The sequence below is a fragment of the Zonotrichia leucophrys genome, chromosome 15 (assembly GCF_028769735.1).
Source record: "Zonotrichia leucophrys gambelii isolate GWCS_2022_RI chromosome 15, RI_Zleu_2.0, whole genome shotgun sequence".
Taxonomy (NCBI): Eukaryota; Metazoa; Chordata; class Aves; order Passeriformes; family Passerellidae; genus Zonotrichia; species Zonotrichia leucophrys.
This window is the reverse complement of record NC_088185.1, coordinates 11,231,681-11,257,940: the sequence shown is the minus strand read 5'-3', so window position 1 is coordinate 11,257,940 and position 26,260 is coordinate 11,231,681. Positions and strand designations below refer to the sequence as shown.

At 40.2% G+C, this 26,260-nt stretch overlaps 1 protein-coding gene across 3 annotated transcripts in view; it reads right to left on the bottom strand.

Moving 5' to 3' along the window:
• The window catches only part of SPECC1L (sperm antigen with calponin homology and coiled-coil domains 1 like), a 63,247-nt gene that overhangs the window by 11,307 nt on the left and 25,680 nt on the right, over window positions 1-26,260 (bottom strand). For all 3 annotated transcript variants that reach the window (XM_064726573.1, XM_064726574.1, XM_064726572.1), the window contains exons 6-13: window positions 22,048-22,121; window positions 21,391-21,566; window positions 19,752-19,918; window positions 17,509-17,600; window positions 11,659-11,749; window positions 8,369-8,452; window positions 7,035-7,191; window positions 3,502-3,604 (exon numbers count right to left, since the gene is read on the bottom strand). In XM_064726573.1, coding sequence (XP_064582643.1) covers window positions 3,502-3,604; window positions 7,035-7,191; window positions 8,369-8,452; window positions 11,659-11,749; window positions 17,509-17,600; window positions 19,752-19,918; window positions 21,391-21,566; window positions 22,048-22,121 — 944 coding nt within the window. The remainder of the gene's footprint in view (window positions 1-3,501; window positions 3,605-7,034; window positions 7,192-8,368; window positions 8,453-11,658; window positions 11,750-17,508; window positions 17,601-19,751; window positions 19,919-21,390; window positions 21,567-22,047; window positions 22,122-26,260) is intronic.

The following is a 26,260-nucleotide window of genomic DNA, read 5'->3' as shown; positions in this document are numbered from 1 at the left end:
AGCAGCTCTGCTCTCTCTCAGGCCAGAGCACAATGAGCTCAGTAACCTGGGTGTGCAACTGTGCCAGCACTGAACAGGCTCAGGGTGGAATTAATTCAGAACCTGCCAGTCCTGCACTGACTTCTGCACATCACCATCCTCCAAACTGAGCTCCAAGGAGAAATCCTGCCTGCAAACAGCATTCAGGCAGCATGGCAAAAGCTACAACATTCTAAGAGATGAAGTTCATTCAGGTTTTTACACCGGTAAATTCGCTTATTTTCTTTGGCTGTATCAACCTGGTTTTTTTACTGAGGTCTTGAAAAAACATTTGGAACACAGTTAAATATTAACAACTACATTTAAAGGTGACTATTCATTTATTGCCCTCCAAATTTACTTGAATAAATCAAGAAAAGTGTACAATGAAGTAATTTACAGGGTTTTTAAACAGGGTTTATTCCACTATAAAGGACTGAAATTAAGAGCTTCACCACACTATCACATTTGAATTATTTAGCATTCACAAAGTTTCAAGCTTCTAAAGCAGAAATAAGGACCTAAGACTTTTAATCAAAAGCTTGAAAGCATTTTCTAGAAGGGATTGAAAGCAGGAGTTATTTCTCTTCCATTTCACTTAAGCTGACAAAAACCCCATACCAGTTGTACCAGCCAATTCTGTAGGGCTGTATTCTCCATAAGTATCTTGTGAGTAAAGAAAACTTTCTCTCTTTGAAACAGGACAGACGTTGCTGTGGGGTTTTTTTGTTGTTGTTTTATTCTCTTTAAAGAAGAGAAATTAATTTTATTAAATAAAATAAATATCAGCAGTATTTTCCCCTGCTGATAAGGAAAATATCAGCAGCTCCACCACACCTGGTGTTTAACAGGCTAAACCACTGGCAGCTCACCTAGAACTCTGTACACCTGCAAAAAAATTCTAGAAATTAAGATTTGTATCTGGTTACTTGTGTGATTACTATTTTTTAGTATTTATTAGCTGTTTTCCACTATCCAGTGTGAAATATAACACCAGAGATAAAAGGCAAAACAATGCCAGGAGCAAACATGTCTCTGTTAGAAAAGGAGCTTTAACTCAAGGTGCATGGCTCCATCTTCCCTGTGTGACACCAACAGCTGAAATAATTTTCTATAAATACTTTACATACATTAATGCATAAAGAGCTACAGCTGTGAGACATCACCTCCAGGTGAGAGGGAGAAAACAAGACCAAAAAAGTGATTATTGTTGGCAGTGGATGAATCAGTTGTGATTTAAACACATCTTGAAAAATACTGGCTAACAGGGCTTTACCTAAGTATTGGTAGTTTAATATGAATAGGACAAAAGTAAGAAAAGAATTATTCTGAAACAAAAGGTTTCTAATCCTTTCTTTTCTTTTGCTTGTTTCCAGTGATGGTTACAATCTTCCAGGTAATTTTAGAACTGGTTACAGACTCCATCTACAAGTACCTTTCCTTTTGCCTGCCACATTGCAGCTAATATTGGATAGAAATTGGTGACTGGATAGAAGGGATCTCCTGCTCTTCCTAGAGAGGGCTGGGATATTTGGGACTTGTGTTCTGAGGGGCTCCTGCAGCAGCTCAGAGACAGAGGAGCATGTCCCTGCAGCTCAGAAAGCTCGTGCTGACTCTCACCCAGGTGCTAAAGCAATAAAACAACAGGGGGACAGAGGAAAAGCAGAAGTTCTGATGGTAGGAAATGGTGAGAAAAGGGAGCTGGGGCAGAGTGTGAGATACCTGGAAGAGCTGGAGGTAAAGAGGGTACCCTGTCCATGCTTGGATGGAAGGGAAGGAAGAGGAGCTGAGTACAGGACTGAATGAGGAAGGGAGACATTCATTACCCTGATGCTTGTCTCCTGTTTGGCAGCTTTGAACACACACAGTTTTAAAATAAAATTAAATGAAGCAGAGATTCATTGAAAATAAAAAAAAAGAAAAAGATCCTTATCTGTTATTGATAACATTGAGATGCCAAAAATCTGGATAAGCACTGTTCACAATGAATACACTGCTGGGTATGTTTAAAACATTAGAATACCACCAACACAGTGTTCAACCAGAACTGAATTTCAGGGGATGCTGAAAATAATCAAATTCTGTACAACAAAGAAATGAAAAATGAGTGTGCCTAAAGCAAAAGCCATTCTTCTCCCAGAACTACTTAATATAACCTCCTGATACTATCTCACAATTTCAATGAAGGCATTGCAGTGGCTCTGCAGATGCTCTGTGCTTTCTCAGCACCATGCTGCAGGTTCTGAAGCAAGCACAGAAAGTCTCAAAAAACTCTCTTTGAGCAGTGTTGATAAAACTCCAGGAATTAGAAGCAGCAATCTGTAGAATCAGAAGTGTATTCTTCAATGTGCACACAACTAGAGAGTGAAAAGTTTGGAATAATTTCTATCACTTTTCCTAACCAGATTAACGAAGCTGTCAAATTCATCTTTCATTTCAAGACAATATGGGAAAATATTTTTGCACTTAGTTTGAGGATTTATAAAGCAATGTAACATCCTGCCTTTTTTAAAACGTGGGGAAGGAGAAAGGCTCTTTCCACAAAGCTGCTTCTCCTCAGAAATAGCACAGCTGAGTATCAGACGTGCACAGGAAGAGGGGGAGGGCTATATCCCAGCCTGTCCATTGTGCTGGAGGAGCACTTTTCCTATGGATGGGCCACCATCCTGTTATGTGGCTCTCAACTTCCTCCTGCATTGTGAGCCTCAAGTCATGGAAAGAGTAAAGTTCTTAAACTGAGGATTGTGTTGGGAACTCCAAACACTTTCAATACAAGTTAACCAAACAAATACATCATGGTCAGACTATTAACATCCTGGTTTAGTTTGCTGAAGCCACTATTCTTTTGAAAAAATAATGTAATCAGGAGAACTCTGGACAGTTATCTTGTTGGTTCTTTTGGCTTCTGATAACATTTGGACCAAGTGAAAAAAAAAAAAAGAAATCTGCAACCACAGTGGAAAGCCAAGTTCAAAATGCAAGACAATGGCACCTTCACAAAACAAACTCCCTAAGAGGCCAAACGGGAGTCAAAGATCCAAAGAAAACCCTGTGATAATTACCTATAAAAAATAAATCTCTGAAATCTGAGAAATGGTACTCTAGCAGCATTTGGGAAACAGTCACTTAAACATTCAGTTGATAAAGTTTCAGCTCCAGTTTCACAAGTGGAGGGCTGATTTCAAGTGCCTCAGAGGGAGGGCAGCTGCCCCTCAGGCCAAGCTGTGGAGCAGTGACTGAGGAGCTGCTGCTGGAGCAGCCCTGGGAGTGGAGCCCCCGTGCCCAGGGAGGGCACAGGACATGCCAGGGCACTCAGCCCATGCAGTCAGGCTGGAGCAGCCCTGGGATGGAGCCCCCGTGCCCAGGGAGGGCACAGCACATGCCAGGGCACTCAGCCCATGCAGTCAGGTGTGGAGCAGCCTGGCTGGTGCCACGGGCAGGCTCCACTGCCTGCAGCCACTGCACACCCAGCTCTGCAGGTACCTGGTAGCCCTCTGTTTTCTTCTGGCACCACTTCAGCAGGGCGTTCCTCTTGGAGCCTCCATATTCTCTTGCCAGGGCAGACAAGGGATCTTTCCTCTCTTCCCTAGGAACAAGGCCAGAAGAGCTTGTAACACAACAGAAATAGGTATTTATAAAGGCTCAAATAGAAGGACAAATTCTTGGCACACTGGAAGAAGCAGGATACAGCACTTATGACTGAAAAACAGAACACACAGGAATACCTGCAAAAGACTTTTGAGTTAGTTTGAAGTAATTCTTTCATTAGCAAGTCATCCTTCTTTTTCCTTTAAGCTTTTTTACTAGATCTTTCCACCTCAATGATATTTCTTTCTAAGAGTTAGAAAAATTAAACTCACAACATATTAAGTTGCAGCCTGAACCATTAAGCTAACTCAAGTGACTTTATTTCTTATTTAGAAAGGATATAAACTGATGCTATCTCTTTTGCATCTCATGGCTGATTACAAATGTCACCTTGAAACAACAAGTTTGCATTTGAGCAGCACGGTGTTATTAACAGAACATTTGCCTGAGACCTGGAGTTCTCAAAAAAGAAGGGGGAGATCTATGTAGGCTGATCTGCCATTTGATGTATTAGCACAATAAAAGCAGTCAATTAATTTCAATTCTAGTTTGTCAAGCTATCTTAAGTAATTTTTTCCTTAAGAAAAGTTTGAGGAAGAAAAGAACAACCTAACTAAGTTGGCCATTTTTTCATGAGCCTTACATTACAAGCATCTCTTTACCAGGATTCAGAAAAGAATTCTTAGATTAAAAAAAGTATATATTATAAAGGCTAATACTTTAGTGGTCTGGTTATAGGACTCAGTATTTCTATAGATATTATAATGAACAGTCTTTGACAAAAAGAGCAAGTACAACATCATTGTGGATATTAGTTACCACACAGGAAGTGTGACAGCAATTGCTCTTGTTTTTAATAATCTCCATTTGGAAAATTAAAATAAGATAGATGTCAGTGAACTGCAAAGACTTCCCCATCTGCCATTTTTAAAGAGTTTTATCAGTGTGCTGGTTTGAAAAGGAAGTAAATTTTTTGGGATGCTGTGGTCAAACCAATAGGTGCTCAGATTTGAATAAGCAAAGTTTTCACAAAATAGACAGAAATTATAGCCTAAGCTATTCTTTCTGAATATTTCCCAAGACATAGGGATTGTATACATTCATTCTCAAATCTTCAACTCTTTGTTCTTTACAGCCCATATGGTGACTGGAGAGAGGGGTGGAATGTGGAAGTAAATAATAGCACCAGTGGATTCTGTGCTGCAGATTTCAGGTAGCAACTCTCCAGCTCCTGCTAAGGGAAAGAAAGCATCCATGGAATGTGAAAATCTTCCTGTGTGCCTGCTCTAAACAGAACACCAGAGACTGTTCCATGCACCAACATCTCCTGGTCAATGCACAAATGAGAACATGGCCCAACAGACAAGGAAATGTTTTAAGGCACTAATCTCAAGTACATGTATTGCAGTTTTCTTGGCCAGTCTTCACTGACATATGGATGGGCAGGATCTCAATGTTACTTAGAGATAACAGCTGAAATATCCATGAAAATTTATGCCCAGCAGGACAGTAAACAGAAAACAGTAACTGCTATCTTTGATGCTGAGCCTCCAAACCTAACTGCTCATCTTGATTTAACACGAAAAGGAAGTCACTAATTGCATATTTAAAATGTGAAATAAATTATCTGAATAAGTCACTGTACTTAAACTTCATAGGCACCACACAGGCAGTATGATGCTTCAAGAAATTCTGTACTTCAATCAGTACAAATATCAACAATTTACACTGGTGATTTTCTCCTTTGGTGATTGAAACAAGTAACAATGGGATTGCATATTCAATCTATAATGAGGGTTATGCAACACTTTGAGAACTGAAGAACAGAGATCTGGGGCAACAATAGAACTCAAATAAAAATATCCCTCTCTCTTTATGCTAAACATACTGTTTAGCCATGAGGGAGCTGTACAGCCTGTTCTCAAATTCCAGCAAGAGCACATGGTTTATATCAGGTTCTCACAGCTATGAAAACACTGCTGAAGAAAATAAATCAGCATTAAGTTGTATGGAGACAATGAGAAATGGTCAGACATACAAATCTTACATGTTCACATATTAGGTCAACTGCATTCCAAATCAAAGAGCCAATGAAGTTTCACCTAGAACAGGGCACTGCAGGTATTTGTTTTGGTGAACTACACCAATAACAGTTTATCTTCCAGTAACTTTCAGAAACAGGTAGGGGAAAACAGAGAAATCTGCTCATGTAACAAACCAGAGTGTCTGCAAAGGCCACACTCATCACCACACACCCACTGCTCACAGCCCATGAAGTCTCCTGTAGCACTGAGCACTGCAGGCAATGGCTGGGAGCACAGGAATGGTTTCATAATTACAACTGTCCAGTTTCACCCTGGAATGCCACACTGCTTGCTCCAGTCTGCAGACTGACACCAACTCAATGTTACCAGTTCAAAGTTCATACACAGGTGTTTAAAACTTATTTCTGAATGTATTCAGTTTAAATTTAGGTGTTAACATACACATTAATTGCTAGTAGTAAAGTCCCCACATTAAACTCAGTTTAATTTGTGCACAATATAAGGAGGGTGGCACTGAGGCCTGTCTCAGCTGATTCCAGAAAAATCACTTTCAAAAGCACCCACACCTGTAAATATCTTAGACTTTTATATATATTGCAAGTGTCTCTGAACATTAAGAGTTTAACATTTCTGCTGTACAAAAGCTTTGTCAGGAAGGTCTGTGAGAAATGGTCTTGACAGAGTTATTTATCCTTTGTCTGCAAATTCCCCAATCTATGAAGCAGAGCTGAGGACATACTTCACTTGGATAACGTGAGGATTAAATACTTTGAAGTCCTCTGACTGATAACACACCAGAGAGGAAAAGTTTTAAATTTACCACAGACTTATCTTTTGTCTTACTAATCAAAGGAGGTTGTCTGGCCATTTGTTGCTCAGACTTACACTATGACTCCATCTGTGGGACCAAAAAACCCAGGCCCACTCACTCATGGTCATTAAAAAGACCTGTCAGTGTCTGGGATTAAGATCTGGGCACGCTGCTTTTTGTCTTCAGCTGGGATTACAGAAATTAAGGTTTATCATGGTGTCCCTGTGTCCAAGCCAGTCTGCATGATCTGCTCCATGTGCTGCAAGCTCCCTTCCTGAATTTGGCTCTGTGCTGTTTTGAACTGCTATTATTATTTAGTGACATGACTTAGCTTGCTTTTCTGGGGGAGTACAAAGTCTGGTATTAACTCATAAGCTTTAAAAAGCTTAACTTTTAGTCTAACTTTTAAAACAAATACTCAGCTGCAGAAAAACCTTTCTGAAGCTCTCACAGACTACTGAAGATCATTACTGTGTGGGGTCTGCAGTCTCAGTACCAATATCATATACTAGAGGTATGCAGGCAGACAGCTGTGGAATTACCCCCAATAAGGGGGTTAATTAATTAATTACCTTATTCTGCTTCTGGTTGTAGGGGTGACAGATGCTGTAGGAGAAGATGAGAGGGACAGCTGTGGGGAGGTGGTGCCCATTGCCATGAGAGATGCTGGGGATGCTCCATCAGGGGCACTGATGTCCCTCTTGATTTCCTCACTGCTTCTTCGAGACACTGAGGGGGGAATTGCCCAGGCATTTATCATTTGCAAACACAAACACTTCCCAACTTGCTCTCAGACAAGCATTTGTTCAGAAATCAAGCACAGAAACCTGTATCTAATAGTAGGTGTCAATATTCTTCTTGATGCTTTCCACTCTGGGAATATGAAGGATTTAGACTGCACTAGAAACATTTATGATCAAGCCTTTATTCTGAAGCAAAGAAAGTTTGATGGATGTATCTTAATGGAATATGACTACTCCCATTTGAAGGATTTAATGAATAAGAAGGAATTTTAACATCAAAACATTTATTTTCCTCTAGTCCATATAATTACACTGTGAAGCTTCAAGTAGTTAAGGAAAAAGAAAACCAAATCAGTTTAGAGATGACAGCTGTTTTATTTCCATTTAATTTTAATGAAGAATTGGCATGTATGTGATGCTCTGGACATTAATTAAATATCATCAACAAGAATATCAAATGTTGACCTGAGATCAGTCAGCCACATTCCACAGAGCTTGCTTCATTTTATCAAAGGAAATAGTTTTTGTTTCAAATGAAAGCACAAGCATTGTACTCTGTAAAACCAAATTTGGAATTGTTACATGTTCTATACATGGAAGAGTTTCCAGTTAAAAGTATGATGTTTGTCTTTATACTTAAATAATCACCATTGTTCATGTTTGTGCAAATCAAAGATTCAACTCTCTACATAAACCAGGGACTTCTTTTCTAATGACCTGGGGGCAAGTATATTAATTTATAAATACCAGACACAAGAAGTTTGGGTTCTTATACAAACAAAAACTATCTAAAACTTGTAAGCACTTACTCAAATATAGAGGTTTTAAAAAATATTGATTTAAAATCAATTCTGCTGGGATTTTACAGAGCATCTTTTTCACAGTATTACACTATTTGTGCTATAATTCATAAATATTTGGTTTTAGAAGTATCATTTTGCTGATACTGAGACATCAGTATTACAGCTTGATAGTAAACTAACACTCTGCATAAATTTATATTTATAGCATGTCTGGCTTTTTGAAAATCCAAACTTAACATCAAATGTCCAGCACTGCTGAAGAATATTTGTGGGTTATGGCAGTCACAAAGCAGACCCATAAGTACATGACTGAAATGAGAGTTGCCCATTTTCCTGAGCACCTGAAAGCTGTGGTGTTACCTGAAATGGATTTGGCACTTTCCATGGCAGGGACCCTGGGCAGAGACGCCGGGCGGCTGGTGGAGGATGTTCTCAGCAAATGCTCTGCACAGAGAGAAAGGGAAAGCAGGGAATCATCCTTCCTGAAGCTTCCAAATGTAAATATTCAGGTCTGAGTCACCAATATTGCCCACCAGTGCCCGAGTCTGGCTGTTTTAGGGAGGGCCCTGAAATTGCCCATTGCCAATGAGGTGCACCAGGAATGCACCAGGAGCCCCTGAATCCTTCTGCCCTAAAGCAAAAAGGAGGATGTTCTGCAAATGGTGGAGGATGTTCTCAGCAAATGCTCTGCACAAGGAGAAAGGAAGGAGTCATCCTTACTACAAGTTCCAAATGTAACATTCAGGTCTGAGTCACCAATACTGCCCACCAGTGCCTGACTTTGCTGTTTTAGGGAGGGCAGGTGATTCTATCTGGGAGAGAGAAAAGCCCTGAAATTGCCCATTGCCAATGAGGTGCACCAGGAATGCACCAGGAGCACCTGAATCCTTCTGCCCTAAAGCAAAAAGAGGATGTTCTGCAAATGGTGGAGGATGTTCTGCAAATGGTGGAGGATGCTCTCAGCAAATGCTCTGCACAGAGAGAAAGGGAAAGCAGGGAATCATCCTTCCTGAAGATTCCAAATGTAAATATTCAGGTCTGAGTCACCAATATTGCCCACCAGTGCCCGAGTCTGGCTGTTTTAGGGAGGGCAGGTGGGAGATGGAAGAGCCCTGAAATTGCCCATTGCCAATGAGGTGCACCAGGAATGCACCAGGAGCCCCTGAATCCTTTTGCCCTAAAGCAAAAAAGAGGATGTTCTGCAAATGGTGGAGGATGTTCTGCAAATGGTGGAGGATGTTCTCAGCAAATGCTCTGCACAAGGAGAAAGGACAGAGTCATCCTTACTACAGGTTCCAAATGTAACATTCTGAGTCACCAATACTGCCCACCAGTGCCCGACTTTGGCTGTTTTAGGGAGGGCAGGTGATTCTATCTGGGAGAGAGAAAAGCCCTGAAATTGCCCATTGTCAATGAGGTGCACCAGGAATGCACCAGGAGCCCCTGAATCCTTTTGCCCTAAAGCAAAAAGGAGGATGGCCTCAGCAAATGGTGGAGGATGTTCTCAGCAAATGCTCTGCACAGAGAGAAAGGAGAGAGTCATCCTTACTGAAGGTTCCAAATGTAACACTCAGGTCTGAGTCACCAATATTGCCCACCAGTGCCTGAGTCTGGCTGTTTTAAGGAGGGCAGGTGGGAGATGGAAGAGCCCTGAAGTTGCCCATTGCCAATGAGGTGCACCAGGAATGCACCAGGAGCCCCTGAATCCTTCTGCCCTAAAGCAAAAAGAGGATGTTCTCAGCAAATGGTGGAGGATGTTCTCAGCAAATGCTCTGCACAGAGAGAAAGGGAAAGCAGGGAATCATCCTTCCTGAAGCTTCCAAATGTAAATATTCAGGTCTGAGTCACCAATATTGCCCACCAGTGCCTGACTTTGCTGTTTTAGGGAGGGCAGGTGATTCTATCTGGGAGAGAGAAAAGCCCTGAAATTGCCCATTGCCAATGAGGTGCACCAGGAATGCACCATGAGCACCTGAATCCTTCTGCCCTAAAGCCTCTTGCTAATCCACTTGCCCTGGATAAACAAATCCTTACACCAAAAGGCTGAGAAAGGAACTCCCATTCAGCAAATGGCCAAAAATATTCAGTATGTCCTTCATAATGTTCAATGGTAAAGCAGATTTTGCTTTATCCCTCAGGTGATTTATTTTTTCCTCCTCTCTGGTTTGTTGGATTGACATTTTTTGGGCTTTGGGGTTTTTTTCATTTTATTATTAAATAAAATTACACATTTTTTCCTTTCTTCCTCCATGCACTAGGGTCTAAAATGTGCCTTTACATATTGTATTGCAAGATCAGTTCTGACTAACACCAATGAGTAAAAAAAAACTACAATAAAATTAATTTTCTATAGCAACAAATCAAAGCTATTTGAAATATTCCTTCAAGTAAAAACTGCAAACAAAAGGTTTACATACTCCTACGTAGAAACACTTAGATGACACTAATTTGAATATAAAACCTCATGGAAACAAGGATTAAGAAAAGTGAAACCCCATTTATTAATTGAAAATGTGACATTTTCATACATTGCTGGAAAGATATATTTTTAATGTATCTGTATGGCTGCAAACAAGAATTCTGTCTGGCACCCTCACTCCTGGTCCTGCTCCTGCATTCACTGATTTGAAAAAAACCACAAAAGCCATGTAAAACATACCATTCATTTTGTGTTTAAGCTTATGTCTAACCCTTATGTCTTACCCTGAACTCTGTAACAATTAAAGAATCCTGTATTATCTTCTTGGAAAGGCATTTCAATATTCCTAAAAATATCAAAGTTTCTAAAATTAAAACTGCAGCTGCATTGTACAAATAGCCTCAATATGGATTCAACAAAAGCAAGAAGGAAATCTGGCACATACAGACTATTATGAAGTGCTACAGAAACAAAAAAAAAAAAAAAAAAACCCCAACCCTTTAGAAAACATCAGACCTCAGGAATACCAAATTGAGAGGAAATATTCAGCCTGGAGTCATATGGGGATTATCTTGAGAAACATCTACACACAAAAAGCCCCTGAAGCAGGCATAAATCAGAGAACTACACCCAACACATGATAGCCATTCATTCTCACAGGAAGAGCACATTGTGAACAGTGTTTTGAGAGACAAAACAAAGTTCACAGAACAGGGGAATATTGGGAAATAGATAAATCAACACTCAATTCCATTCAATTTTTCATCTGGCTGCTGAAGGTTCAATACTTAATTAGTTTATTTTATTATTCACGTGCAATACAATGCCAACCATCATTTTTGTTGCATTTTGGGGGGTTAAAAACCTGTAACCCCAGAGGTTGGGTTTTTTAATATCTGGGACAGCTGCAAGATATGTCCCTGAAATTATCTTATCTTGATTTTACAAGTGATCTTAGTTTATGCACTCAGTAAAACTTGTCAGAATAGTACCAAGCTATCAGCAGGCAATTGTGGTTCTGTTGGAAATTCAAAAAAGCATCTTTGTTACTCACCACATGTGATGAAGCACAAGTACAAAGAACTTAAACATGAGATAGACTATGATTCTATTAAGATATTTTGATAATAAAAATATGTAACATGCTAATGCTTTGGATACTAAATATTTTTTTAAAAAACCTATTAATAGCAATGCTAAAAGCAAAGATTAAATGAACTTGAATCAGTACCTTGAACAGGAATTTCTGCATAGCTTGGTCTTTTGTCTGTCAGTGTAGCAAGGGGTTTTGAAGCTGAGATTGGCCCACTTATGGAATGCCTCTGAAATGGAAAAATACTTCTGTCAGACATAACTAGAAGGTAAAAAAAAAACAAATATGGAATTGCAGAATTAGCTTTAGTAATTCAGATATGACATTATTACTAATTTTAAAGAACTACAATAATAAAGGAACCTTTGAAATTTTTGCCTTCTTTACTTAAAAAACCTTTACTTTTTCCAATCTGACTATGCCTTGAACCTGTAACATTTACTTTAAGCTGAGTCCTGTTCCTCAGACCAATGTTAAAAATTAAGGCTGTGAATGCTCCTGCAGTTGGTGTATTAATTCTCACCTTCATTTCTATTTTGTTTGAACAAACCTGTTCTGGTTAAACGTGATGTGTTTATTTAAACCCACAGAACCCCCTATACAAAGCCAAGGTTTCAGTGCATGATCTGTGTTATTAACATAAGCTTTCACAGCTTTGTGCCTCTTCCTGGAAATCTGGGAGAATGGTGCAGTGGGTACAGTGACCCAAAGCACTCTTTGATAAGAAAAACACCACTGAAAAAATGGGTTTTATTCAGAATGTCAAGAGCTTTTGTTCCCACATATTTAACTGAGATGCTCAGGGAACAAATGGGGAGACACATTTTATTATTTGTCAAAGATGTAATAAAACACAAATTTTTTTTTTGCCTTCTCAAGTCACTTCAATTTTTGTTCTCCTCTAAAGAGCTATGAATTGAGCATTTAGTTTTCAAGTTTTATATAAATATTTAGCAATATATGGCTTTTAGCAAGCACAAGATCACAGCTGTGTTCAGGCTTGTACACACAATTCAGTAAGCACTGAAAAGGACTAAAATAAGCATTTTAGTCTCACACAGTGAATTGTACAAAGCAATAATTACCCTCAGAGTTACTGAAACAGATTCAGTTGCTGAACACTCATGGAGGATCGCCCACAATTCTTTCAAATTAATCATTTCAAAGAGCCTATTGCAAATTACAGTTCATTCTTTATTCACCCTGTCCTTTCTATTAGATTCCAATATTTAATCATAATCAGTCCACTAATGTGTTTATCCTGAAAACTCTTTCAGGTCTCCATCTGGCCCAAGGTTAAATGAGTCTTATCTTCACAAAATACTAAAGGTCAGATGTTTCTCACACCAAATTATGTAGGCAAGAGAGACAAATGCAGAATTGTGATTAAAATGAGTTAACAGTATATACTTTACAGCACCCCACAGCACAGGCAGGATTACAGGGCTACTTATTCATCAGTTAGAGTCAAACTGGAGTTTTGCTTTTGTGCTAGAAACCAAATGGAGAGAACAACTGCCAAAGAACAGCATGAGGAATTTCATCACTTCATATACCCAGTGTCCTGTGTACACACACAAAGATTGTACCTTTAAATGTGCAGGTGTGTGACTGTGAGCCTTGCACAGAAATGCCCACAACAGCTTCCCCTCAGAGCTGCCATTTCACACTGACATCATCTACTTTAAAAAACCCCAAAAATCTCCTAACTAAAGGCTATGAACTGTACCAAAGTGAGCCATTTCAATGCCTTCCCCACCCCAGGAAACAGCTGAAATATGAGGCTAAAATAAAAATATTTCATTTTGGGTAGCTTTGGGACTGGCACTACAGAGACAGGGGAGTACAGAGCTTCAGCCAAGAAACACAGGTATGGATAACCATATACATTTATCCCTTAAAACCAAACATCCTTTATGGAAATTGTCTGTGGAAAGTGGCTGTATCACTCAGCTGACAACTTGCTGTACATTGCTCTTGTCTCTTTGCAATAAAACAAAGTGGTTGTCTCTGTTCCTGTTGGCACAGCAGACAGGGCTCCCTTGCACTGTTTAGTCCCTAATTCCAAATCTCACAGCTACCAGCACTAACACAGGGACTGATGCACTGCAAACCAGAGGAACATGGACCAACTGATGCTTATCTATTTTCACCTGCCTTCATCCATGTAGCAGTGCAAAAGTGTCTGGGAGAGGCTTTAAATTTGAAACAGAACTATGGCAGGATGAACTAATCCCTTCAAATATTTGGCTTCTGACTTCTCATCCTTGTGTCTGTTGTCAGCTATGGAAGGAAACACAACCATCACCACTATCCAGGGACCTCCTCCTGATCACTTTGCACTTCCTGCCAGTGCACCTGCACATGGCCATTGCAGAACAAACAGCTCTTCACATATTGACCAGTTAAGATATAGGAAGGCTTGGACACTAAACTGCCTGGACCTTGGAAGTTGATATGCTCAGATCAAAACAGGGCATTCAATGGTAACCTGTAAATCTGAAACCATGTTTGTAACAGGACATTCAATGGCAACCTGTAAATCTGAAACCATGTGTGTAACAGGACATTCAATGGTAACCTGTAAATCTGAAACCATGTGTGTTTCAGGGCATTCAATGGTAACCTGTAAATCTGAAACCATGTGTGTAACAGGACATTCAATGGTAACCTGTAAATCTGAAACCATGTTTGTAACAGGACATTCAATGGTAACCTGTAAATCTGAAACCATGTTTGTAACAGGACATTCAATGGTAACCTGTAAATCTGAAACCATGTTTGTAACAGGACATTCAATGGTAACCTCTAAATTTGAAACCATGTTTGTAAGAGGACATTCAATGGTAACCTGTAAATCTGAAACCATGTTTGTAACAGGACATTCAATGGTAACCTGTAAATCTGAAACCATGTGTGTTTCAGGGCATTCAATGGTAACCTGTAAATCTGAAACCATGTTTGTAACAGGACATTCAATGGCAACCTCTAAATCTGAAACCATGTGTGTACAGACTTCAATGGCAACCTGTAAATCTGAAACCTGTTGTCAGGCATTCAATGGAACCTGTAAATCTGAAACCATGTGTGTTCAGGCATTCAATGGTAACCTGTAAATCTGAAACCATGTTGTAACAGGACATTCAATGGCAACCTGTAATCTGAAACCATGTGTGTTTCAGGGCATTCAATGGTAACCTGTAAATCTGAAACCATGTCTGTAACAGGACATTCAATGGTAACCTGTAAATCTGAAACCATGTTTGTAACAGGACATTCAATGGCAACCTCTAAATCTGAAACCATGTGTGTAACAGGACATTCAATGGTAACCTCTAAATCTGAAACCATGTTTGTAACAGGACATTCAATGGTAACCTGTAAATCTGAAATCCTGTGTGTTTCAGGGCATTCAATGGTAACCTCTAAATCTGAAACCATGTTTGTAACAGGACATTCAATGGTAACCTGTAAATCTGAAACCATGTTTGTAACAGGACATTCAATGGTAACCTGTAAATCTGAAACCATGTGTGTTTCAGGGCATTCAATGGTAACCTGTAAATCTGAAACCATGTGTGTTTCAGGGCATTCAATGGTAACCTGTAAATCTGAACCACATCTGCTTCAGAGAGTCCTCCAGCTACAAAACAGAAAATGCAAGTACCCAGGGGAAGCAGCAGATATATTCCCTTGTCCTCATATTCCTCCCTAGGCATGTGCTTTGGTCACTCCCAGTGGCATTCCAGACCAGCTAAGCTCTGGGCTAACCCAGCAGGGCTGTTTTCACATTCTGAAGAGCATTCTCTTCATACCTCCCTTCCTAAATTGCTTTGCAGTGCTGCTAAGAGCCACAGTAAAACACAGCTATGTTCCACTGCAGGCTTGGACCTGAAGCCACAAAGGGTTTTGTTTGTTTGTTTTGAGTTGCAAAATATATCCAAGAATCTATCTCATTATACATACACACAGCTGTAAAGAAAAACAAACCAAGCAAACAAAAACTCTTCAAGACTGAGGAAATTCATTTCACAGTCCAAAGACAAAGCACATGGTTGATGCCTTTGTACTTGGACAATGTTTTTTACAACCAATCCATCTTGTGGAAGTATCAACACTGTGCCAGTTTCTCAGTAGGTGCCCATGTAAATATTTCCCCTGTGACAGCATTTAAGAGGAACAGAAATCAATGATAATAAACACTGCAATACCCATACAGAGATGCACCTTTCCTCAAAGACCTTAAACCACAGATGACTTCTATAAGGTGGGAGCCCATAGTTCAGCTCACATAGTGATTACTTATTAAAATCCTGCTTTTCAATTGCAAGAGAGAACAAACAAAAATGTTTTTAAAAAATTACATAGAATGCAACAGTAGAAAGTGAGGCAGCAATATGAAAATAAAGAAAACTCAACCCCCTTCTCTCTTGAGCAGAAAATATTCACATAACTGAGGTCATGAAACCCAACTGCCTTCTGGATAATTACAAGCACTTTGAAGAAACCACCTATCTTCAGAAAGACAATAGAAGCTGTTTTTATTTACACACCCTTCCCTTTGTTTTTCAGGCAATGTTTCCCACTAATGAGCATCCAGCTGTTAATGACTTGGGTCTATACCAGAAGTTGAATTCAAAATTCAAGTAATTCTGGCAGATCAAGAACATCAAACAAGAGCTGTAAACCTGAGCAGCTTTGCAGTATTCTAAGAGATTACTTTGGTTCATGGTTAATTTACAGGTAAATAAAGTGAGATAAGCCTTAGGCTTCACCAAAAAGTCTTCTGTCTGCCAAAGGTCTGGTTCAGCCCTTTGGAACATGAGATTAAGTCTTCCTCCTCCTCCAAGAGCACAGAAATAAACAGAAATATAAAGCCAGATCAATAGGAACAAAACATCTGTCAGCAAACTCATCACATTTAACTAATTTAGAGAACTGCTGTCAAGAGTGACTGAACCACAAGAAGAAGCAGAAGCTCTCCCAAGAAACCATTTAATTCTTTCTCTTTGCTCTAAGGCTATCTATTTGTTTCATGAAATTCACTCTTAAATGAATAAAAGCTGCACTAGTCTGAGAACAGGAGAACAGCCAGTCTGTTCCAGGTATTGTTCCTTGGGGACTAAAAGCTGATATGGCCACAGAGTCCTCAGTTCAGGCAGAGAGAATGTATTACCAAATCATTACACTGACCTACAGTGAAAATCAAGTTTTGGAACTTTGGATAGCAATATCTTGATGGCAACAGGAGAATTATGGATATTAAAGGAGTAAAACAACATGCATTCTTTGACTTTTCTTTATGAACCTGGTCCCATCTGCTTTGTCCTTAAACTTGTTGGATTCTGCCAAAATCTCACTTCACACAGCAAGTGAGATAATAAAGCCAGCAAAGATCTACAAAGCTGAACACCAGAGTCCTGCCAATGCCATCTCAGTGCACCCAGGCTGCTGCAGAGCTGAGCAAAAGCACAAAGCTTCAGAGGGGACAGCACAAAACACACAGCACCATCACCCACTGGCCAAACTCTGCCAGTGCAGAATGAACAAAGAGCAGAAATCTGCAATTATTTCCATCCTGCCTGTAAGCCTGCATTGAAAGATACATTTACACTGATGATTGCTGACAGACTCTGCACAGTCCTTAGTCCACTGCCAATGGGATCACTGCTGTTTCCCTGCCAGGCACAGGACTAAGAACTGACAAACTGAACTCTAAAACTAAGGAATGCAAATAAAGTCTTCCTCTCACGCTTTTTAACAGCACAGGAATAGCAATGGTTGCAAATATTTAACAAGAACTTCCAAGTTCCCAACGTGGTTCTCAGTGAAACACTTGTTAGACTGAACAGTTTAGTAATTACTTACTTAAGGCAACATTTTATCATTATTTCCCCAGCAAGTCAGCCAATATTTGTATGTCACCACCTGTAGTTTCACACAATCTTCTTCACAGAGAAGGATTAAGTGCAGTCATAAAACACCCACCTGCATGGGGGATACAGCAGCAGCTGGGGGAGTTTTCATGGGGCTTGGGCTCAGGGGAGTGCGAGGAATTGTGGCAGCAGCAGGGCTTGGAACTAGGAGGAACACGGAAAGAAAGCCATGGTGAGCACAACACTGCTCTGCAGTGCAACAGGAGACTGCTAAAGCCAACCCTCACCTTGTACTTCACATTACCAGTTCTACCAGATCACACTCTCAGAATTTCAATTAGCAATTGACTGAAAAGTCATTTGAAAGTATGCCTACACATTTACTCCCCTGCAATTACCTTCATTTGCTGTCTTTCTATCATCCTTGGTAAAAGCCTGAGCTGGCTGGGGGTGGACAAGGCTAAGGTGCAGGATACTATTACCTTGGCAGATGTAAATCATGGCATTACTAGCTCTCTGATCTTCACACAATTAAAGAGATAGCAGCAGTTCCTGGCTCTGCTGGTAATACAAGAAAGATAAACTCTACCACCTGCTTCTCCTTTCTAGCTTCTAATCAAAGTCCACGAGCACTAGATTATGATATACCTCAAATTTTGGGATTAAACGAGTAACATTTTTAGAAATGTATGAAAACAAAAAAATTCTAAATTGGTGAATCAGTGATCTGATGATTTAACAACATGATCAGACAGGAATGCTGAGGAAGAAGGCAGATATTAGCTTGAAATAAAAGATTCCAAAGAAGGGAGAGGGGATTTGTCATTTAACTAAACTAACTTTGGCAAGAAAGCACCTTCCTCCACTAATAAATTAAAAAAACTTTCTAAATTAACACTAGAAAAGTAAAAAAACTGTAAATACCTGTGAAGAACACAAGCAAGCATGGAAACAGAAGCATTTACAGACTGGTTAAATAACAGAGATGGTTCTGGATCTGAAATTTCCTGGTTCTAAGCAGTGGAAAGCAGCTTTGCTGTGCACAGTACTGCACTGGCTCTGCTAACTTAGTCTGCTTCAGACCAAGCTTTTATACATTAAATTTATGGTGACTTTGTTGGTCATGAAAGTCAAAACCCAAAGACCTGGCAATGGAAATACTTTAATCCTCACAAGGTTCAAGGTATGCAGCTAAAGGTGACACCCATATGTGTTTCTCATTTCAGAATAATTACTTGGACTCCTTATTCTGATCACCTATGGAGAACAACACCACTTCCTCCCACAATCAGAATCATAGTAAAGTCCATTGTCTCAAGAGTGAGACTCCTTCCATTTTAGAGAATATCTCCTATATCTTTCAATAGGTGATACTGGCTGGATCTTACTTTTAACTGTCATCAGAGCTCTGAGTATAAGACATAAGTTATTAAAAGAAATAAACTCAGCTCTAGCTATTACATGGCTTTTAAAATGCTTAATTTGGAACATTAAGTTCACATTTTAATAATCAGGCTGAAATCAGCTGTGCTCCCAGCTATAATTATGTGTGTCATATGTGTTTATGTATTTCTAATATACAGGAGCACTGAATCAAAGCATCCAGCATATGAGTCACTGGCAATGCGACAGCAAAGGGAAAAATAAAGCCGAGACAAAAAGGGATGCTGGCACTGAAGTGCAGTGAACAATGTGTGCTGCAGTGTAGTAAACCCCTCAGGTTTAGCCAGGGCCCCTTGGAGAATAGAATGCTGACACAGCGGCAAAGAAGTTTCCTGTCTCCAGGGACATCCGCCTTGTACCTTATCCCTATAGCCATGTAAGGCAATATTGTGTTAAACCCTACTATTGGTCACTTATGGTCACTCTAACACCTTTGCCATTGGTCAGGATTGGATCCAGGCCAAGGGTATAAAAGTAGCACACTGTACCCCTACTAACTCGGAAGAAGAAGAGCTGAGACCCTTCACGGACCCTACAATAAAGCCACACTCGTGGAACAGCCAGCGTCTTCTGCTTCTCCTCTCTCTACCGTCTGCTGGAGCCTTAGGCCAAGGGAAAAGCTACCTAGCAAGCAAAGCTGAAATCACAAGAGCTGCCTAATCACTAAGAGCTGAATATTCCCTGCTTGCTAGGGGCTAACCCACGGCCTTGGTCTGAGAGTGAGCTGGCTTCTGGCACCCAGTCCCCTTGGGGACTGAGCTCTGGGGCTGTAACAGCTTGCATAGGATAAGACCAAGCAAGGCTCATTTACTGCAGTGCAGTTGGGGTGGTTGGTTCAGCCAGGACAGGGTGAAGCAGCCTGGCTGGGAGCCATCAGAGGGGCAGAGGCAGCCTGGGCACTGCAGGACCCACCTTGGGAGGAGGCGCTGTCGAAGGACTTGATGAGCGTTTTCACAGTGGGCGTGGGCTCCGAGGAGGTGGAGGATCGGCGGCTCAGGCCCATGCCTTGTCTCAGAGCTGCCAGGTCCCTCTCCACCGCGTTCATGTAATTGTACACCCGGCCACGCTCTTCTTCCTGCCTGGAGTACACGTGCTGCTCGTTTAGGGCATTCAAAACACATTTTAACATGCAAAGGCTTAAAAAAATCAACACAAATTGAAGCTGAATGAAAATCTATGGTCCAAACTTTCTTTCCACTGTAATTCAGAAATGGGTTATCAACTCGAATTTTCACTGTAATTTCTTACTACTTGTCAGCAACAGAGTTCAGCATCTGGTAAAAAAAGTCTATCAAATCAATATTTGATATAAAGCTTAATTCCCACTCCTACTCACACACACGGATGGAAAAAAATTGAGACTTAAGGATTTCATCATTCCACATGAAAACAATCATCTCAGAGGGGAGAATTTTTTTCCACCTGAATAAATGGAATACAATTTAATACTAAGGATGTAAGAATATGTTCCTGGTGTACATTTTTAGGTAGCATTAGCTTTTCTCCAAATTTCACAGCCTGTGAAAGGATCTCCTATCCTCCTAGATGCTGGGCTAAATGTAATGTAAATCTCACCAAATTCCCATCCATGCAGAAAACAATTGTTTTATATATACACACATCACAAGCATCATTACTGTAAACCATATACAGATCTGACCCCTAAAGACAATCTAGTCAGGATTCAAATAGTGCTGTCCAAGATGTTCCTATTTGAGGACTTTATTACTTCTGAAAGACATAACTCAGCTTCTAAATATCTGGAGCACCTAATTCAAGCCACAATTTGGATTATTTTTGTTTTTATATAGAAAGCACCTCTAATTATCAGTGGAAAGAAAATAGAATAAGTAACATGCAGAACTAGATGAAGGTTTCTTCTCAGGTAAAACCCAGCTGTGTTTTTAACCACACCAAAAGACTTGATTGCTAATAAAGAAATATTAATGATGGTACAGGAAAGCTAACACTGCTTGTTTTTCACACTGTGGGAAGCCAAATAATTTTAAGCAGTTTAACTGGAAAAATCCTCCACTCCAACTTAGTTTTGTAAAACCCTGGGTGGGTTAAGTATACAGTATAAAGAAACAAATATTGCTGTTGTAAAATGCTGAAAGCTGTAGGGGAATAGAAGATAAGAAAATAAAGATAGTGTAGAAAGCAATCTTACCCCTAAGGAGTTGCAGTGGGCCAATTATCAAAGATTAGGGACAGCCTGACTTTACCAGGCCACAGCTGTAAGCAGTGAGAAGATGCCATAAAAGAGTGGAGTGGTTGGTGAGAACTGGAGTCAGTTGGTGACTTTGTGAAGAAGAAAGAGCCAGTGCTCTGAGGAGCTGCCCACGAGAAACACCAAGAAAGTGTGAAACTTTTGTGACAGGAGACAACAGCATGGAACCCCTGTGATATGATGATAACACAGCAGCATAAAGCAGCTTGCTGAAATACAGATCCCCACAGTGAGAGGATTTACAAACTTCTGGAGAAACTGGATTCCAAAGTGCCCTTTCCCTGCAGAAGAGACCACCTGTCCCTGTTGTTATCTGCATACTTGCGAGACTTGATCTCCTCCAGCTCCTTGCTGAGTTTCTCGTTCTTCTCCTGCGCCTCGTGCAATCGGCGCTTCAGGTCCCCGATCTCCTCCTGCGCCTCCGACTTGATGTCGTTGGCAATGACCACTGCAGTCTGCAGGTCTGCCTGGAACTGCCGCCACTCTGCCGACTCCTCCTGCAAGCACCAATGTGCAAGTTCAAAATAAAAGTTATCTTCATTATTCATACTTTTCCTATGCTGTTAAAGGAAACTATTTACAGGAACGACAGGGGCACTTGTTCGGTGTTAGGCAGAACCTAACTCACAAGATAAATTGAAGAGGTTTTGCTGGAAATGACTTTGGAAGTCATGAATTTCTTTTCTGGAGACAAAATGTTCAAAGTGGAGGAGAAAAATATTTAATATTACACTCCACATCAAAATACACAGGGAATATTTTCTCCTAAGCCCAACATCATATCTTTGTGACACTGAGAAATTTTTAACATTATTTAGTGTTTGTAGGTTAGTAAATATATTCCCGTGATGCCTGCCTTTCAGAAACAATTATTTTATTGGCATTGTATCTAATGATATTATCTTTTCACAATTTCATAAGCTGGTCTGAAGACACTGTAAGCTGACAATTTATTGACTTTTTTTGGTTTTTACCTACCCGGAGTCTCCTGTGAAGATTCTTGATCTCTCTTTCCATGTCATGCTTTTGATCCTGAAGTTTTTTAACTGTATCTGGAAAAAAAGTTAAATTCCCTGTAAGATCTTAGTCAGGGATTTATTTACTTGAAAATGAATAACTGAAAAGACCTGCAAATGTTTTTGAAGACTTACTCAGATATTTTTATAACCAAAGACATCTGAAGAAACATGGTATGAGAGGGAATCATTTGCCAGAGGGTGTTAATAGGTACACACTCCTCTGTGACTGGCAAGGGGAGCAGCATAAGCAAACTCACTCCTTATACAAATCCCAAATCACAAGACTAAAATGACAAAGCAATAGCAAAGAGCAAGTAAACAAGGCAGGCAATTTAACATGAAAGGATCCTAAAAACATGCATGTCTGGGGGTTTCCCCTCCTCAAACACAGACTGCAGCCACAGGAAGCCTTTGGATTCCGTTTAATTCCTGCCACCAAGCAGCTGACACAACACCCACAGGGATAAAACTGAACCCGTGTCCCCAAGAATCTGACACTCTTGTCTATCAAGCTGCTACTTGAGGTCAAAGCAAACTCTATTTACAGCAAAAAGCCAAGCAGTCTGTGAGAGAGAGGGTCCCTAAATGTGTCAGCAGCCACACAGGGTGCCCAGCCTGGCCAGCAGCAGAGTGTGGCGTCTGACAGACTGGCTGCTGCAATTATTCTTCATTTGTGACTTTATTCAATACACAAGCACCAAGTGATTGATTACTCCATTCTTAAAACTAAGCAACTAATGAAGCAGCATAAATTTCTAATCAGTGTGTCACTTCACTGGTCCTTGCATTCTAGGATGCTTTATTTCTGTAGCATTGTGTGACTGTAAAAACTGTTAAAATGATGGAGAAACTGACTAAATGCACTTTTTTGTTCAGGTTCATTATCCCAAAAAATATTTTCCTGTATATTAGCAATGCTCTTTGCTACAACATGACATTTAGGCTGTTCAATACACAAAACCTTCCTCAACAGCCCCAGGTACAGGGACTTTTAAAGTTAATTTCTTTACAAGAATTGTAAAAATGAAACCACAATAACCTTTCAAACTTGGAACATAAAAATTGACAGATATTCTGTATTTATCTCCTCCTTGTAAAACTGCCCATTTTAAGCTGCACCCAGCTGATCTTTAAGCTTTGAAGATAAGCCTAACACAGGGTGGGCCACTCAAATCTCATGCTACCATGATACTTAAGCAAAGCCCTCCAATTTTTAGCTTGTCTCTTGATACACAATTTGTTTGAGCTAAATTCAGAACCAGGAGGCCAGCTTTAGGCCAAAGTTATAAAACTTGCTCCCCCCACCTTTTCCTTTAAATACATTTTGGAACAAATCAAGTTGATGTTCATTTTCATTTTTAAAACAGTACAAAGAAAAAATGTTTTTAAAAACAAAATTTGCAGTACTACTAAAAGCAAGGTACCTAAAAATAACCACAAACCAGAAACCACAAATGCACCCAGTTAAAGCTTGTGTAGTGCCATTGTTCTGAGCTCCTGTGAGTTATGAAACGCACCATTAAATTTTAGTGTATTTATGCTTTGAAGTAAAACACAATGGTCTGGATATTCTGCAGGTACATAAATAATACAGAGCAGTTTAGAGCAGTTGTTGGAAACAGTGCTCTCTCTCCTCCCCAACCAACCAAGGAGACTAAAAATACCCCCCACAAACTGCAACTGAATTTGAAATGCAGTGAGAAATTATGACTAATTTTTATGATTTCACCTCTTCCACCAACAATAGCCTGAAAATTCAAGTAGTGAAAAGAGGTAGAGGCTGCCAGGTGGCACCTTTCCTTTCTGCATCCCTGCAAACCCCACATTCTTCTCTAACACACAAAACCCTTTCCTGCTCCACTGCCTGGATTTTCAGCATGGCAGGACAGGTACTTCCACCTTTATCCAGTCTCCTCCTTCAATGATCACAGACAACAAAGCAGACTGAGATAAAAGAAAAAGTAACTACATGTTGGGGTAAATGAAGAACAAGGAGACTCTTCTGATGAATGAACAGGATAATTAAAAATGGCAAATCAGCAAACTCGTGTTTGACTGCAGGATGCAATTACATCTACATTTCAGAAAATTATATTGATTTAAGCCACAGTTTGACAAGGCCTTGCCTCTGCCTAAGAGGCAGAAAAAAAAAGATTATGGGACATGCAGATACAAATGGTAAAGAAAACCTTAACAGCTGGGGGTGGGAGGAAGAGTTTTGTAAGGCTACCAGAGAAAAGGTATCACGATGTTCTGTATCTGCAATTTTTACTAATTATATTATAACTGGCAGTTAGAATTTATCACTATCAAATAAAAATGAGTATTAACATTCAATTGTATAATTTCAATCATTTCTGGGGAAAAAAATATTAACAATATCCATGTGCAGTAGTTTCAGGAAAAATGACATGACAATTCCTGGGAAGGGACACTAAATTAAGTAATTCTGACACAGGCAGTTCCACAATGGACACTCTCACAGTTTGTGTACTGGTTTCACAGGCATGCCTTACACTGGGACAGCATTTTGGTTCTTTAGCACAGAAATGGCTATCCCAACACAACATAAATACACAGAGTATTTATTATTAAATACACAGAGTATTTGTGTTGTGTTGGGATAGCCATTTCTATCTAAAATGGCTTTTACAGCTTCCTTCTGTGAGGAACAGGCACTGGGCACAAATACCAAAGCTCAGGCAGTTTGCAGACCAATCTTGCTTTTCAGCTCAACATGTCAGACAATATATCTATACAGCAAGAAAGGTGACTTTTTAAGGGTCTGCCATTAGTCACAAAACTAAAAATGTTAAAAAAGGCACAAAAAATGAACATCCTATTGACTTTTCCAGCACTTTGTTAGAAAAGGCCTAAATATGGTAAAGCAAACATTTCATTTCATAACTGCTGTCAAGATCCTTTTCAAATGAAATATAGCAGAATTAAAACTAACACTGTCAGCTCCATAAAAGAACTATTCATTGAACATTAAAAATATCCACCTTCTAGCTCACCTACACTTGTCCTAAAAATTTACTGACTTTTAGTTACAGACTAGGAGAACCTATGTGCACCTGTGCTAAGAGAACAAGCAATGATTATTTTTGTGCTTCAGAAGAAACCTTTCAGAAGTGGTAAGCTAACCTACAAATACATATTTTCTGCACATCAGGAGTCAAACTTTTTTGGGAAAAATTCCCCACAAACTCTTATTAACTGCTTGGGAAAATAACAGGTTTCTGTTTCCCACTTAGTTACTGCAGATGACTCATGTGACAGCTGGGCTACCTGAGTGCTGCAAGTTTTTGGGAGTCAGGAGTGAAACCCAGAGGGAACACGCCATCTAGTGCAGTGTCAGCCTTCCCTCCCCACGGATGTTTCAGCTCAGCACAGCATGGAGGATATTAAACACTGAATATTTTAGTATTTCTTAGGCTTTTTACATAAAATAGAATCATGGAATATCCTCAGTTGGAAGGGATCTGTCAGGATTATCGAGTCCCAATCCTGGCTCTGCACCCCAACACTCCCACCCTGTGCCTGAGAGCATTGTCCAAACCCTCCTTGAGCTCTGCCAGCCTTGGGGCCACCCTGGGGATCCTGTTCCAGTGCCCAACCACTCTCTGGGTGAAGAACTTTCTGCTATCCAACCCAAACCTCCCCTGACTTAGCTGCAGCCATTTCCCCAAGTCCTGTCAGAGTCACAGAGAGCAGGGATTGAAGACCACAGTGAGGTCACTCCTCAGTCTCCTCCAGGCTGCACAAACCAGGTGCCCTTGGCTGCTCCTCACTGGGTTTCCCCTCCAGTGAGGCCTTTTCAGCCCTGTGCTTAAAACTCCTCATCCCAGCAGGAAGAGCTCAGCTGCACTGACTGCAGCTCTCAGCACATCTGGATGCACGGCAGGAACATGCTGTGTGCTTTTCATCAATGCAATGTGCATCCTGCTGCACACATCAGAGATCCCTGTTTCTGCAGGCAGACATATTAACAGCTCCAATGTGACAGTTCAGTACCCAGATTAATGTGAAAAATGTCCCACTGGAGGTTCCTTGTGCCTCTTCTTGGTGTTTGAAAAGCCCACAGTGAAGCATGCACTAAGTGCTTGGAGTGTTTCCCATTTCTACACTACTATTTGTGTTGATTAATCATTAAATGGAATGAACACTCA